At 44.6% G+C, this 12,471-nt stretch overlaps 1 protein-coding gene across 1 annotated transcript in view; it reads left to right on the forward strand.

The window, feature by feature from the left end:
* Positions 1-12,471, forward strand: part of LOC122790680 (src substrate cortactin-like) — a 1,120,562-nt gene that overhangs the window by 115,712 nt on the left and 992,379 nt on the right. The window contains exon 3 of the mRNA XM_044058203.1: positions 956-1,085. Coding sequence (XP_043914138.1) covers positions 956-1,085 — 130 coding nt within the window. The remainder of the gene's footprint in view (positions 1-955; positions 1,086-12,471) is intronic.

Genomic DNA, 12,471 nt, shown 5'->3' on the forward strand with positions numbered 1-12,471 from the left:
TACCGCGGGTCTGTGGTCGGTGGTGAACTGATGTGCTGTGTGTCATGCATACCACTGGTCTGTGGTTGGTAGTAAAGTGATGTGTGTGATGCGTACCGCGGGTCTGTGGTCGGTGGTGAACTGATGTGCTGTGTGTCATGCATACCACTGGTCTGTGGTTGGTAGTAAAGTGATGTGTGTGATGCGTACCGCGGGTCTGTGGTCGGTGGTGAACTGATGTGCTGTGTGTCATGCATACCACTGGTCTGTGGTTGGTAGTAAAGTGATGTGTGTGATGATGCACTGGGTCTGTGGTCGGTGGTGAACTGATGTGCTGTGTGTCATGCATACCACTGGTCTGTGGTTGGTAGTAAAGTGATGTGTGTGATGCGTACCGCGGGTCTGTGGTCGGTGGTGAACTGATGTGCTGTGTGTCATGCATACCACTGGTCTGTGGTTGGTAGTAAAGTGATGTGTGTGATGCGTGCAGCGGGTCTGTGGTCGGTGGTGAACTGATGTGCTGTGTGTCATGCAGACCACTGGTCTGTGGTTGGTAGTAAAGTGATGTGTGTGATGCGTACCGCGGGTCTGTGGTCGGTGGTGAACTGATGTGCTGTGTGTCATGCATATCGCAGGTTGGTGGTAAACTGATGTGCTGCGTGTCTTGCATACCTCGGGTGTGTGGTTGGTAGTAAATTGATGTGCGTCTCGTACATACCTCCGGTCTTTGGTTGGCTGTGATCTGATATGCTGTGTGTCCTCAATGCTTGCCTAGGCTTGGTACAGAATGAGCCAGCCAGCTCCATGAAAATGTAAATCTTTGTCAGCTACTAGCATGGTGACTACCTGACAAGACTGTACTTCGTAAACTGGAATCTGTTACCCACTGCTGTTATATTTAATAGCTCATTTTGTGATGCATAGCTGTCTTAGCTGATTTGTTTTCATCCTCTTCACTTTATCTTTTCTCTTTAAGTCTGCATAAGTTAAGAGAAAATGTCTCACAAGAACACAGCTCACTGAAACAAAAAGAACTAGATGATGGACCAAAGGCATCCCACGGATATGGAGGGAAGTTCGGAGTTGAAGAGGATCGGATGGATAAGGTAACCAGAACATTGAATGTATCTTCAGTTGTGTCTGCCATTACATTTTAATTGGGTGTGTAGCATCTTGCTTATAGTAGCTGAAGATAAAGTAATTTTTACTTGCTTTCTTTTTTGGAGAATAATTTTTTTCTTTGAGCAGGCCATAAACTCATTGCTATTGGTCTTAAACTTTGTGCCAAGAAATGCATAATTGTACCCTTTAGGAAGTCAACCATCCTGGCTAGTTACTGTGTTGATAATACTCCCCTAAGAGTCAACTCAGTGGTCAGGGATCTGGGTGCGCACGTAGACAGTAGCCTTACCTTCAACCACCAGGTGGGTACAGTGGTGAGGAAATACTTTTATGTTCCACAATTTATAAATAAGGGCATGGCATCGAGGTCCAAAGACGTCATTATTCCACTGTACTCTGCCCTTGACAGACCAGTCATACGAGTACAATACTCTTAGTGGTGGGTACCTGACCAGGCATGCGCAGCAAATAGAATGACCTCAGGGGTTCATTACAAAACTAATAAAAGGCGTAGCAAATCTGCCTTATGCAGAGTGCCTTGAAGCCCTTTCCCTCAACTCGGAATCCTATAGATTGCTGAGGGGTGATGCTGCTTAGCTTACAAGGCATCAGTAAACCCCATACTTATGAATTTCCTACGTAGTTGCAAGTCAGAGTACCAGAAATACAAGTTCTAAGGACCTGAATTTTGTCCGTCACTTAAGCAGAACATGCTGGAGAGACAGATGTGTACCAGAAACTCCTCCTGCTATGGAACAGGCTTCCCATCCATGTGAAGCTCAGTTTCTCTATTACCCAGTTTAAGCGCAACCTAGACCAGTGGATGGTGAATAGGAAATTTAGACTGGGCTTGGCACCCATGTTCCTTATGGATGGAGGTAGCTTATAAATGCTGGTCTGTCAGTGTCCTATTTGGATGCGGGACATTATTCTTGCGGGAAGACTTGGCTGTCCTTAGAATGCCCCCTGGGTCTTTAGCCTAGTAACAACAGTCTGTGAATATAAGACACACTGCTGAACTGTATTGTACATGCAAAATATGGGGCATGTAGCTTTGTATACTAATTAGTCAGTTATAGAAAGCTGAATGTCATGTAGTACACTTGCTAATTGTTCTTTGATACTTCTGCAGGTTACACTGCTTATTTTTTTTTTTTCAAAACAGGTTTATTGTTTTAACATATAAGAGAAATATCATAACAATTTTATACAAGTAATTAAAAATAGGTATTATAATATTCAACAAAACAACTAAAGTATTTACAAAGACATCCACTACAATCAGATCAATTAATTAAACTAAAATACCATGCTATTGAAATTAAAATTTTTTTAACAAATTTTGTAAATTATCCCATACAATAAAATAAGATGTTTTTCTATTTGTTCTAGTTACACTGCTTATTTGATGTCCTTGTGGATATATAAAACCTTGCAGTGTGTTCACAAAATGGAGAATGAAGTGAGAATTGTGTGCTTTCATAGCTTGTGTTTGGATGTACAAATGTGTAATTGGTAAACACATGCTGCAGCCACATCCACCAAGAATTCTTTCACATCCAAGGAAGTTAGAAGCTTCGGCTCAGGACTTTTGTTTAGTTCCTGACTGAGATTAAATCATCACAGGTAATGTTTCTGTACATGTACTCCTGCATCTTGTTAAGAAGCCTTGAATGTATTTAACTCTCTATCCCTCTCCTCTTCAGGAAAACTAAGGGCAGTTAGGTAGGAGTTATTTTAAGATACAAAAAATATTTCTGTTATCCTCCATTTGTTCCTGATAGGTGCATACGGTTATGCCGGTATTGGGAATGCTCATTACATGCTACTCAGGTTAGTCTATCTTTTTTTCTTGCGCACCCATGGTAATTACTCCTCCCTTATTTTCAGGCAGTAGACTCCTATTTATCTTGCAAGTCTAATTCCTCATACCTCTCTGTTACTCTCAACAGGTCTGCTTCTTCTAGGTTGTGGACACTTGGTGTTTATATTACTATAATACTGTATTTACTGAATGTTATTTTGATTGTATGGTATAAAATGTTTATCTTGTACCTGTACAGTGTACCATTTTTCACCCTACTTTCAGTTGATGTATAGTTATCGTAGTTTTACTTGATGTAAAATGTTATTCTTCTGTACCTGCGAAATTGTACTTTAATAATCCAAGTTGTATGTGAAGCTTTTCTCCCTGGACCTCTGTTGAAAAAGGACTACTTGTGTCCAGCCGGACTTTCCCGGTAACGAAATGTAAAATAAATAAATAAAACATAATGTATTGAGCTAAAGAACAGAGGCAAAGTGTCAATTTCTTGAGTTGCGTGATTCACTGATGAGTTGGAATGATTTGTGTCAGACGAAATGATGAAACTAGGGTCAGGTTTTCAGACTTGAGGCCATTAGAAATTGTGGATGTCAGCGGCATAGCTAGGGTGAGGCAGAGGGTATTAAGTGTTAGGGGCGCACAATAGGTAGAGCCTAATAGATTTTAAGTGCATTACTGGTATTCAGAAGTGAAATCTGGTATTGAATTTGATATGACAACAGCCGTGTGACAGACTAGCAGCTGCTTGCTAAAAATTGTTACTAAAAGTTTGCTACAGTTAAAAAGGTACAGAAAAATGTTCTTTTCTTAAGTTTGAGTTGAGCGATGGAGAATCAACCTAGCTTGCTACCTGGATAAGGAGTGTCTGATCGGAAACAAACTTATTTTTTGCTCCTCAACTTAAAAGTTGAGGTTTGTGAAATGAAGTGTACATTTAAAAGAACTTTGTTAGGAAACTGTTGCATATGGAATAAACAGCGAAGAAAACAGGGTGAAAATATATTGTAGAGGTAATGGTTATTACGAGAGTTGTGACAGCATTGTGTGATCACCAAAGATAATGTCCTGCATTGAGAATGCGAGCCTCATGCAGTTAAGTATGGCTGTATGTAAGTACATTGTCCTGCATTTATCTTGTCCCACCTGCAAACAAACATAAAAAAAAAACGCATCAAAAACTTGGCATGCTTTATAGACAGAATGCCTACCTCACATCCACCACTAAAATCACTCTCTCTACTTCCTTCCTTATCCCCTCCCTTCTCTATGGCGCCTCACTACTAACTAATATTCAGTCCTTGTTAAAAAACAGCTTACCTCCTGCTATAACAAAATTGCAAAATTTGCCACCAGCCATAGGTCTTCCGCTCACCACTGTCTCTCCCTCCATAAACTAAAATGGCTAGAACTTCCTAATCAACTAACTTACACTCAACTAACTCTAGCCCATAAGCTTATTCTAAACCCCTCCCTCTGTCCCTCCCTTTCCTCTGCTTTTAAAATGCACCTACCTAACAGAGTTCTAAGGTCTAATAATCAAAATCTGCTAGAAGTGCATAAACCTACTCATCCCCCAGGCAAAAACCTTCTTTCCTTCAGCCTCGCCTCTGGAACTCCCTACCACCAAGCATCCGCACCACCTCTAACCACTCTACCTTCAAAAAGTCTCTTTTCTTACACCTAGCATCACAGTGGGAATGCTCTTGCTCCCACCCCACATAACTAACTCTACTTAATGTCCTTCTATATCATATCCTACTTTATTTAGCTACTATGCTTGTTCTCTAATCTGTATTAATGTTTCATTTTTTTTTCTATTACTAGCATGTGTCTTCTCATTGTATTAACTGTTATGACTGCTATTCTATATCTGATTAGTTTTACTTTTATTCTGCCTACATTGTATTAACAACTCTCTGTACCTAGATTGTCACTGTCAAATGTTGAATGTACATTTTGTTTTTTGTTTTTTTCTTTTGGAGCTTTTCTCCCCAGGACTCCATTGAAAACGGGTTCTTTACAGCCCAATGGACTATCCTGGTAAACCAACTGCAATAAATAAATAAAATAAATAAATTGTCCAGTCTGTGTTCATGCTTGAAAGAATTTGCATATTCTGCTACAGACGTATGAAAATGAGTACCAAGTTGTGTTTGGCACATAACATGCTTGGCCATCGTAAGGTGAAGCAGATGTTTTCGTGTTTAACTGTTGCAGTCATTACATTTGGGTAATCTGCTGGTAGGTTGCCCTCAGTTGGCCTGAATTCCAAAGTCTTGGGTCCTGCGTCAGTTGCTGTCTTCTCTTCCATGACGTCAGGGGTATAAAACATGCAGCCAACGCCATTTTTTTTTAGTCTTTCTTGCCATGCGGTGCCCGAAGCAGAAGCATTTCGCAAGTGCCGATCGTCCGACTACTGAAATATTCGAGTTTGAGTTTCAGAACTGAAATCTTCACTAAAGCTAAGTACCCCATTGGGGAAACTTTTTTCTTGCTCCATACCGATGTCAGAAAAAGTTAATAATTGTATTACTTGTGGGAAGCAAATACCTCATAAGGATTTCCATTTATACTGTGTTCCTTGCCTAGGCCCTGATCACAACATGCCTGGCTGTTGGTTTTGTGCTAGATTTAACTAACGCACTATTAAGAGTCTGTATATATTTGCCTCAAAGTATTTTGGAAACGGATTTAATCACCCAGAAATGTTGTCGGATAGCAATCAGACTACTGGAGTGCACAAAAAATGCAAAGAAAAGGAAAGAGAAATGCAGTTGAGATCCAAAACCGACGAAGCTTCTAAGCCGTTTTGCCGGTACTCAGTGAGGCGCTTTCGCAGCTCCTGATACCCGCTACCTTCGAGTCACAGGCCTCTACCGACACCCATGTGGAGTCCGGCATGCCGCAAGATACTCAAGGTATTCGACCGACAAATGCATCTTCCTCAGATGGATCCGGAGCCGCTGAGCAGGCACTGGCTTCTGAGGGTGTATTCAGACCTCAACATTTGTATATCAAACCGACAGCTGTAAAACCAAAGACAAAAGCAACTTCTAAATCTAAAAAAACGATGCATGAGCCACGTGCACAGGCCTCTATACCTAAAAAACAGATGATCAAAATGGCTGAAGACCTTATTACCTTGATCAGGGGGTACCCATCCCCCTCTAGATAAGAGGCCTAGGCAAGACACTGATTATGAATCTTCAGATCAGGTTTCTATTTCTTCTGATCAGGAATTATCTATACGTCCCTATGAGGATTCTGATGCAGAAGAGTCTATACCATCTGCATCTCCTCCGGAGGATTATTCTTTTGGAGAATCCTTGCATACTTTGAGGGAGCATTTTCACTGGGAGAGTCAAGATTTCTCAGAATCAAAAAAGTCTCAGGGATTTCCTTCTCCCTCAGCACAGGCCTTTAGCCATTCCCCCTGTTTTAGACATTGTGGATGTGTTTTCGGACTCAAGCGTGTCCCCTGACTTCTTACCTCCAGCTCCCAGTAAGCCTGACAGATATTACAGATGTCCTTCAAGAATGCAACTGCAGTCATAACACATGGGTTGTCCTGCCTCAGGCAGCCCTCTGTCGGCCGAACTCCAAAGTCTGGGTCCGGCACCAGCCGGTGTCGCCTCCTCTCAGACGTCACAATGGCTGGAGTATAAAGGCATCGGCCGACGCCATCTTCAGTGTTTCTTGCCGCGCGGTGCCCAAAGCAGAAGCAGTTCGCAAGTGCCGGTCGGTCAGCTCCTGTATTTTCAGTACCGAAGTCATCAAAAAGCTAAGTACCCCATTGGGGAACATTTATTCTTGCCTCAGCCGATGTCAGAACAAATTGAAAAAGTTAATAATTGTTTGTCTTGTGGTAAACAAATACCTCATAAGGACTTCCATTCTCTCTGCCTTCCTTGCCTGGGCCCAGACCACGACGTCTCGGCCTGTGCTGCCTGTGCTTGCTTTAATAAGCGCACTCTCAGGCGCCGGGCAGAATTCGCAGAGGACTTTTTCGGTGAATCCTTTGCGTATATCATGCCGTCGGATCAACCGACAACCCAATCTGCTAAAAAACGCAAGGACCGGGACCGACATACTTGACCCGCGTCCACTACCGATACTACTCCTAAATCCTTTGCTAGTGCTCCGGTCCCCTCGGAAGTGGTAAATCAACCGCTCCAGGCCGACACAGCGTTAACACTACCTTCGGTCTCGGAGATTTCTCCGGTGCCGGTTGTGGATTTTCCTCCAGGACAGAAGTTCTGGATCTACCCGACACCATTCCTGTGGACCAGGTAACGCCTGCACGTGGGGCTGCTAGGCCTCCTGTTTCCATGTCCATCAAGGCCTTTGCACGTGCTAAGGCCGCCAGTCAGGCCAAGGCCCATCCTAAACCTGCCCAGGCCCCTTCATCTGATAAGCAGATCATGTCTCTGGCTGCAGATCTTATTTCCCTTATCAGGGGGTCTCAGCCTCATCCGGACAGGGGTTCTCGGCCACCTGCAGAAAAAAGGCCTAGAGCTGAGCAGGCGGACGACCTCTCCTCGGATGAAGCCTCTGGGGATTGTGAACATTCTGATGCCCAAGAAGAACCGTTCCAGGCCTACGAGGACTCTGATGCTGAGGAATCAATTCCCTCTGCCTCCCCTCCAGAGGATTTCTCTTGGTGAAGTCCTGCATTCCATGAGGGAACATTTTCAATGGCAGGGTCAGGAATTTTCTGACTCCAGGAAAAGGCTTTGTACTTCAAGCTTCCCCAGCACAGACCCTTGGCTATCCCTCCAGTTATGGATGTTTTGGATGATGTTTACTATGACTCCAGTGCCAACCCTGATTCTCTTCCTCCTGTCAAGCCGGACAGATATTACAGGGTCCCTGACACTCACAAGCACCTTTTTAAGGCTCACTCTGTGGACCTAGAAACAATTTCACAGGGCCCCAAGGGAGTGGCTGCCTCCTCAGCCAAAAACCCACTTCCAGCTGACAGGGAAGCAGGGTCCCTGGAGAGATGGGGTAAAAAAGTATATACCTCTACTACTTTAGCCATGAGGTCTCTCAGCTGCCTTTTTCACATGTTTCAGTACCAAGATTTTCTCCTAGATGATTTACAGAAAAAGTTTGCCTCTCCTGAGCCTATTGATAAAAAGGCACTGCAGGATCATATTCATAACACTCAGCAGGTTAATAACCATTTTCTGCAGTATGGTTATGATGCACTGGAAGCTTCATGTAGGGCAGCTATGACTGGGGCTGTAATACGTAGACATGCTTGGTTGAAGGATCAGTCTTTGCCTGACCATGTTAAAGTAAAGTTGGATGCACCATTGGAAAAACAAAAGCTTTTTGGTGCTACTGCACAAGATGTATTGAAATCCATAGAGGAAAAAGCAAAGTCAGTACAGACAGTCAAGGATTTCCTTCAGGTTCAGCCACCCAGATTCTGCAGAAACTGGCCCTCCAAGAATTGGTCCTTCCCCGGCTCTGACAGGTTTCAAAGGGGAAAAAACAGACGTGGCTGAGGTAGAGGGCAATACCGAGGATCTTACAGGGGACGCCAATGGCAACCTCCAAATCAAAGAAGTGGCGCAGACAATTCAGCTGCACCACAAGGGCAATCACAATGACTTGACTTTCGTAATGCCTACAAAGGTTCAAAGAGAAGCACCTTTGGTTGGAAAATTAGGCTTATTCTCACAAAACTGGCATATCTTAACCAAGGGCAATTGGATTCTGGATTTGATAGACAAAGGTTACAGATTCCACTTCCACACATTACCAATAAAACAAGGGATGCCAAACCTGCCACATCATCAAAGGGCAGAGGCACTCACTCAAGTTTCCAAGCTATTAAGTATAAAAGCAATAGAAAGGGTTCCTCCTCAGGAACAAGGCCAGGGATTTTATTAAAGATTGATGTCCTTCAAGGATGCATCTGCAGTCCTAACAAATGGGTTGTCCTGGCCTCAGGCAGCCCTTCGGTCGGCCGGATTCCAAAGTCTGGGTCTGGCCTCGGCTGATGTCGCACTTCACCCGACGTCATAGCTGCAGTTCAGCGGGTATAAAGGCATCAGCCGGCGCCATTTTCCTCAGTCTTTCTTGCCGCGTGGTGCCCGAAGCAGAAGCTGTTCGCAAGTGCCGGTCGGTCAGAACCAGAGATTGCTACTACCGAAGACTTCTAAAAAGCTAAGTACCCCATTGGGGACTCTTTCTTGCCTCAGCCGATGTCAGAAAAAGTGAATAACTGTAACTTGTGGGAAACAAATACCTCATAAAGATTTCCACTCTTACTGCCTACCTTGTTTAGGCCCAGACCACGACGTAGCAGCTTGTCTAGCCTGTGCTTCCTTCAACTGACGGACTCTTAGACGTCGGTCGGAGTTTGCAGAGGAGTTTTTCGGCACCGCTTTTGCTTATAACATGCCGTTGGAGACTCCGACTTCACAATTAGCTAAAAAGCATAAGGAAAAGGACCGACACTCGCGGTCCGCGGTTTCGGCCGAAACCGCGGTTAAGCCAACCGCGAGTGTTTCGGTTGAAACAGAGTCCGCGGTTCTTCCTTCGGCCGAAAGCATGCCTCCTACTACCGAGGCCTCATCCAGCATGGCTGAATCTGCTACGGAAATTCCACCTGCTCTTACAGTTTCTCAGGATTTATCAGATACAATCCCCTTAGATATATCTACTCTTGCACGTGGAGCTGCTAGGCCCCCTGCATCCATGTCAATTAAGGCTTTTGCCAGGGCTAAAGCAGCTAAATCTTCAAAGGCCGTGCCTGCTAAAACCCCCTCTCACAGGCCTAGCTCTAGTACTCAAATGCTTAGTCTAGCAGAGGATCTCATTTCTTTGATCAGGGGAACCCAGTCTCACCCTGACAGGGCCTCTCACCCACCTCCAGAGAAGAGGCCTAGAGCAGAGCCCCCTGAGCCAGTTTCTTCAGATTACTCCTCTGATGATTCAGAAAATACAAATCCTCCAGAAGGCCCTTATTCTCCATATGAGGACTCTGATGCAGAAGACTCCATTCCTTCTGCCTCTCCTCCTGAGGAATTTTCTTTTGGGGAAACCTTGCATGCTATGAGGGAACAATTTCAATGGCAGGGCCAGGATTTTTCAGACTCTAGGAAAAGGCTTAGGACCTTTTTACATTTACCACAACATAGGCCTTTAGCTATTCCTCCTGTACTTACAGTTGTGGATGATGCATTTAATGATGCTTGTACTGCCCCTGACTCCCTTCCTCCGGCCCTTGCTAAGCCCGACAGATACTACAGGGTTCCGGACACACATTATCATTTGTATAAGGCTCCTATTGCAGATCCTGAAACTTTTCACAGGGCCCAAAAGCTGTAGCAGCTGCCTCTGCCAAAACCCTCCCTCTGAAAGAGAATCTAGGGCATTAGAGAGATGGGGTAAAAAAGTTTATTCTTCTGCTACTCTTTCGGCTAGGGCCTTAAACTGTCAATTCCACATGATTCAGTATCAGGAATTTCTGTTAGATCAGCTAACTAAAAAACTGTCCTCGACTGAGCCTTTAGACCGTAAGTCCCTTCAGGATTTGGTGCATAACACTCAGCAGGTCAGTAATCATTCCTTAAAATGCGGCTATGATGCACTGGAGGCTTCCTTTAGATCAGCTATGACTGGGTACAGTGATCAGAAGGCATGCATGGTTAAAAGAGCAATCCTTACCAGACCATGTAAAGTCCAAGCTTCTAGATGCTCCCATGGAAAAGCACAGTTTGTTTGGTTCCCCTGCACAGCAAGTGTTGAAGAAGGTGGAAGAAAAAGCTAAATCTGTCCAGACAGTCAAGGATTTCTTACAGGTCCAGCCTCCGAGGTTTAGTAGGAACTGGCCTTCCAAGAATTGGTCCTTTCCAGACACCACCAGAGCACAGAGAAGCAGAAATAGACCCTAGAGGCAGAGGTCAATCCAGAGGTGCCTACAGGGACGCCAGTGGCAGCCTAACAGCCAGAGAAGTACTGCCACAGATCCAGCCACTACCACTTCCACAGGACAATCACAGTGACTTGGCTCTGAAACCGCCTACCAGGGAACAACTGGAAGCAGCCTTAGGCGGAAAGCTAGCCTTATTTTCAGTAAATTGGCATTACATTACAGGAGACAAATGGATTTTACAGACAATAGACAAAGGCTACAGGTTTCACTTCCATACTCTTCCAAGGAAGAGAGGAATGCCAAACCTACCTCCAAACCAAAGGACAAACGCTCTACAGCAAATAGACCACTTACTAAGCATGAGAGCTATAGAAAAGGTACCGGCTATGGAACAAGGACAAGGATTTTATTCAAGACTTTTCCTGGTACCAAGAAAGGAAAACCAATGGAGACCTATCCTCGACCTGTCCGCTCTAAACACATATCTCATTGTTCCAAAATTCAAGATGCTGACCCTACAGCAACTTCTTCCCATGCTGGGCAAGGAGTCTTGGCTGGTGACTCTGGATCTCAAGGAGGCATACCTGCACGTCCCCATACGACCAGATTGCAGAAGATACCTCAGATTTCTTGCAGGATCAGAGCATTATCAATTCTCAGCATTGCCTTTTGGCTTATCTACTGCACCCAGAGTATTCACGAAATGCCTGGCATCAGTAATTGCTCATTGCAGGCTCCAGGGAATTCAAATTTATCCATACCTGGACGGCTGCCTGTTACAAGCGGACAGCAAAGACAAATTAACAAAGGATTTGAAAAAGGTTGTTCACCTGCTGCAAGCCCTGGGATACACAGTCAACTCAAAGTCAAGGCTGATACCATCCCAAAGGATAACCTTCTTGGGTGCAGAACTGGACACATCAAACCAGATGGCATTCCTCACAGCAGAAAAACAGAAGCAGCTACCACTCTATTTCATGGCATTAACAGCGCAGAACCAGCTTACAGCAAGGAAAATCCTGCAAGCCCTGGGTTACATGGCATCCTGCATAATATTGATTCCACATGCCAGACTACATATGAGGAAGTTGCAATGGTACCTGAGGAATTTATGGTCTCAGCACAAGCACAGCTTAGAAACCCAAATTCCAATAATTCCATGCCTGAAGCAAGAATTCCAGTGGTGGGCCCAGGCCTGTCAATTGAACAAAGGGCTGCCCTTCCACAGGCCTCACCCAAGCCAGACTATCACCACGGATGCCCCAGATCTCGGTTGGGGGGCACACATGGTGGACAAGTGCATACAAGGCTTATGGACTCAAGACCAGATGAACCTACACATAAATCAAAAGGAGATGCTGGCAGTAAAACAGGCAATTCAGACATTCAGACCGTTTCTTCAACAGGGTCATTTGCCGATAAGGACAGACAACACCACAGTTATGTGGTATATCAACAAACAGGGAGGCACACATTCATACCCTCTATGCCGGATGGCAATGGACCTCTGGAATGTGGCCCTGAGCCTCAACATTCAGCTCCAGGCCTTATTTGTGCCAGGAAAAGAAAATATACTAGCAGACATCTTAAGCAGAACCACCACGGATGCCCACGAATGGATGCTGCATCCAGACATCTTCAAAACTATCACAAG

The sequence above is a fragment of the Protopterus annectens genome, chromosome 16.part0 (genome assembly GCF_019279795.1).
Source record: "Protopterus annectens isolate FY-2018-M chromosome 16.part0, PAN1.0, whole genome shotgun sequence".
Lineage (NCBI taxonomy): Eukaryota > Metazoa > Chordata > Ceratodontiformes > Protopteridae > Protopterus > Protopterus annectens.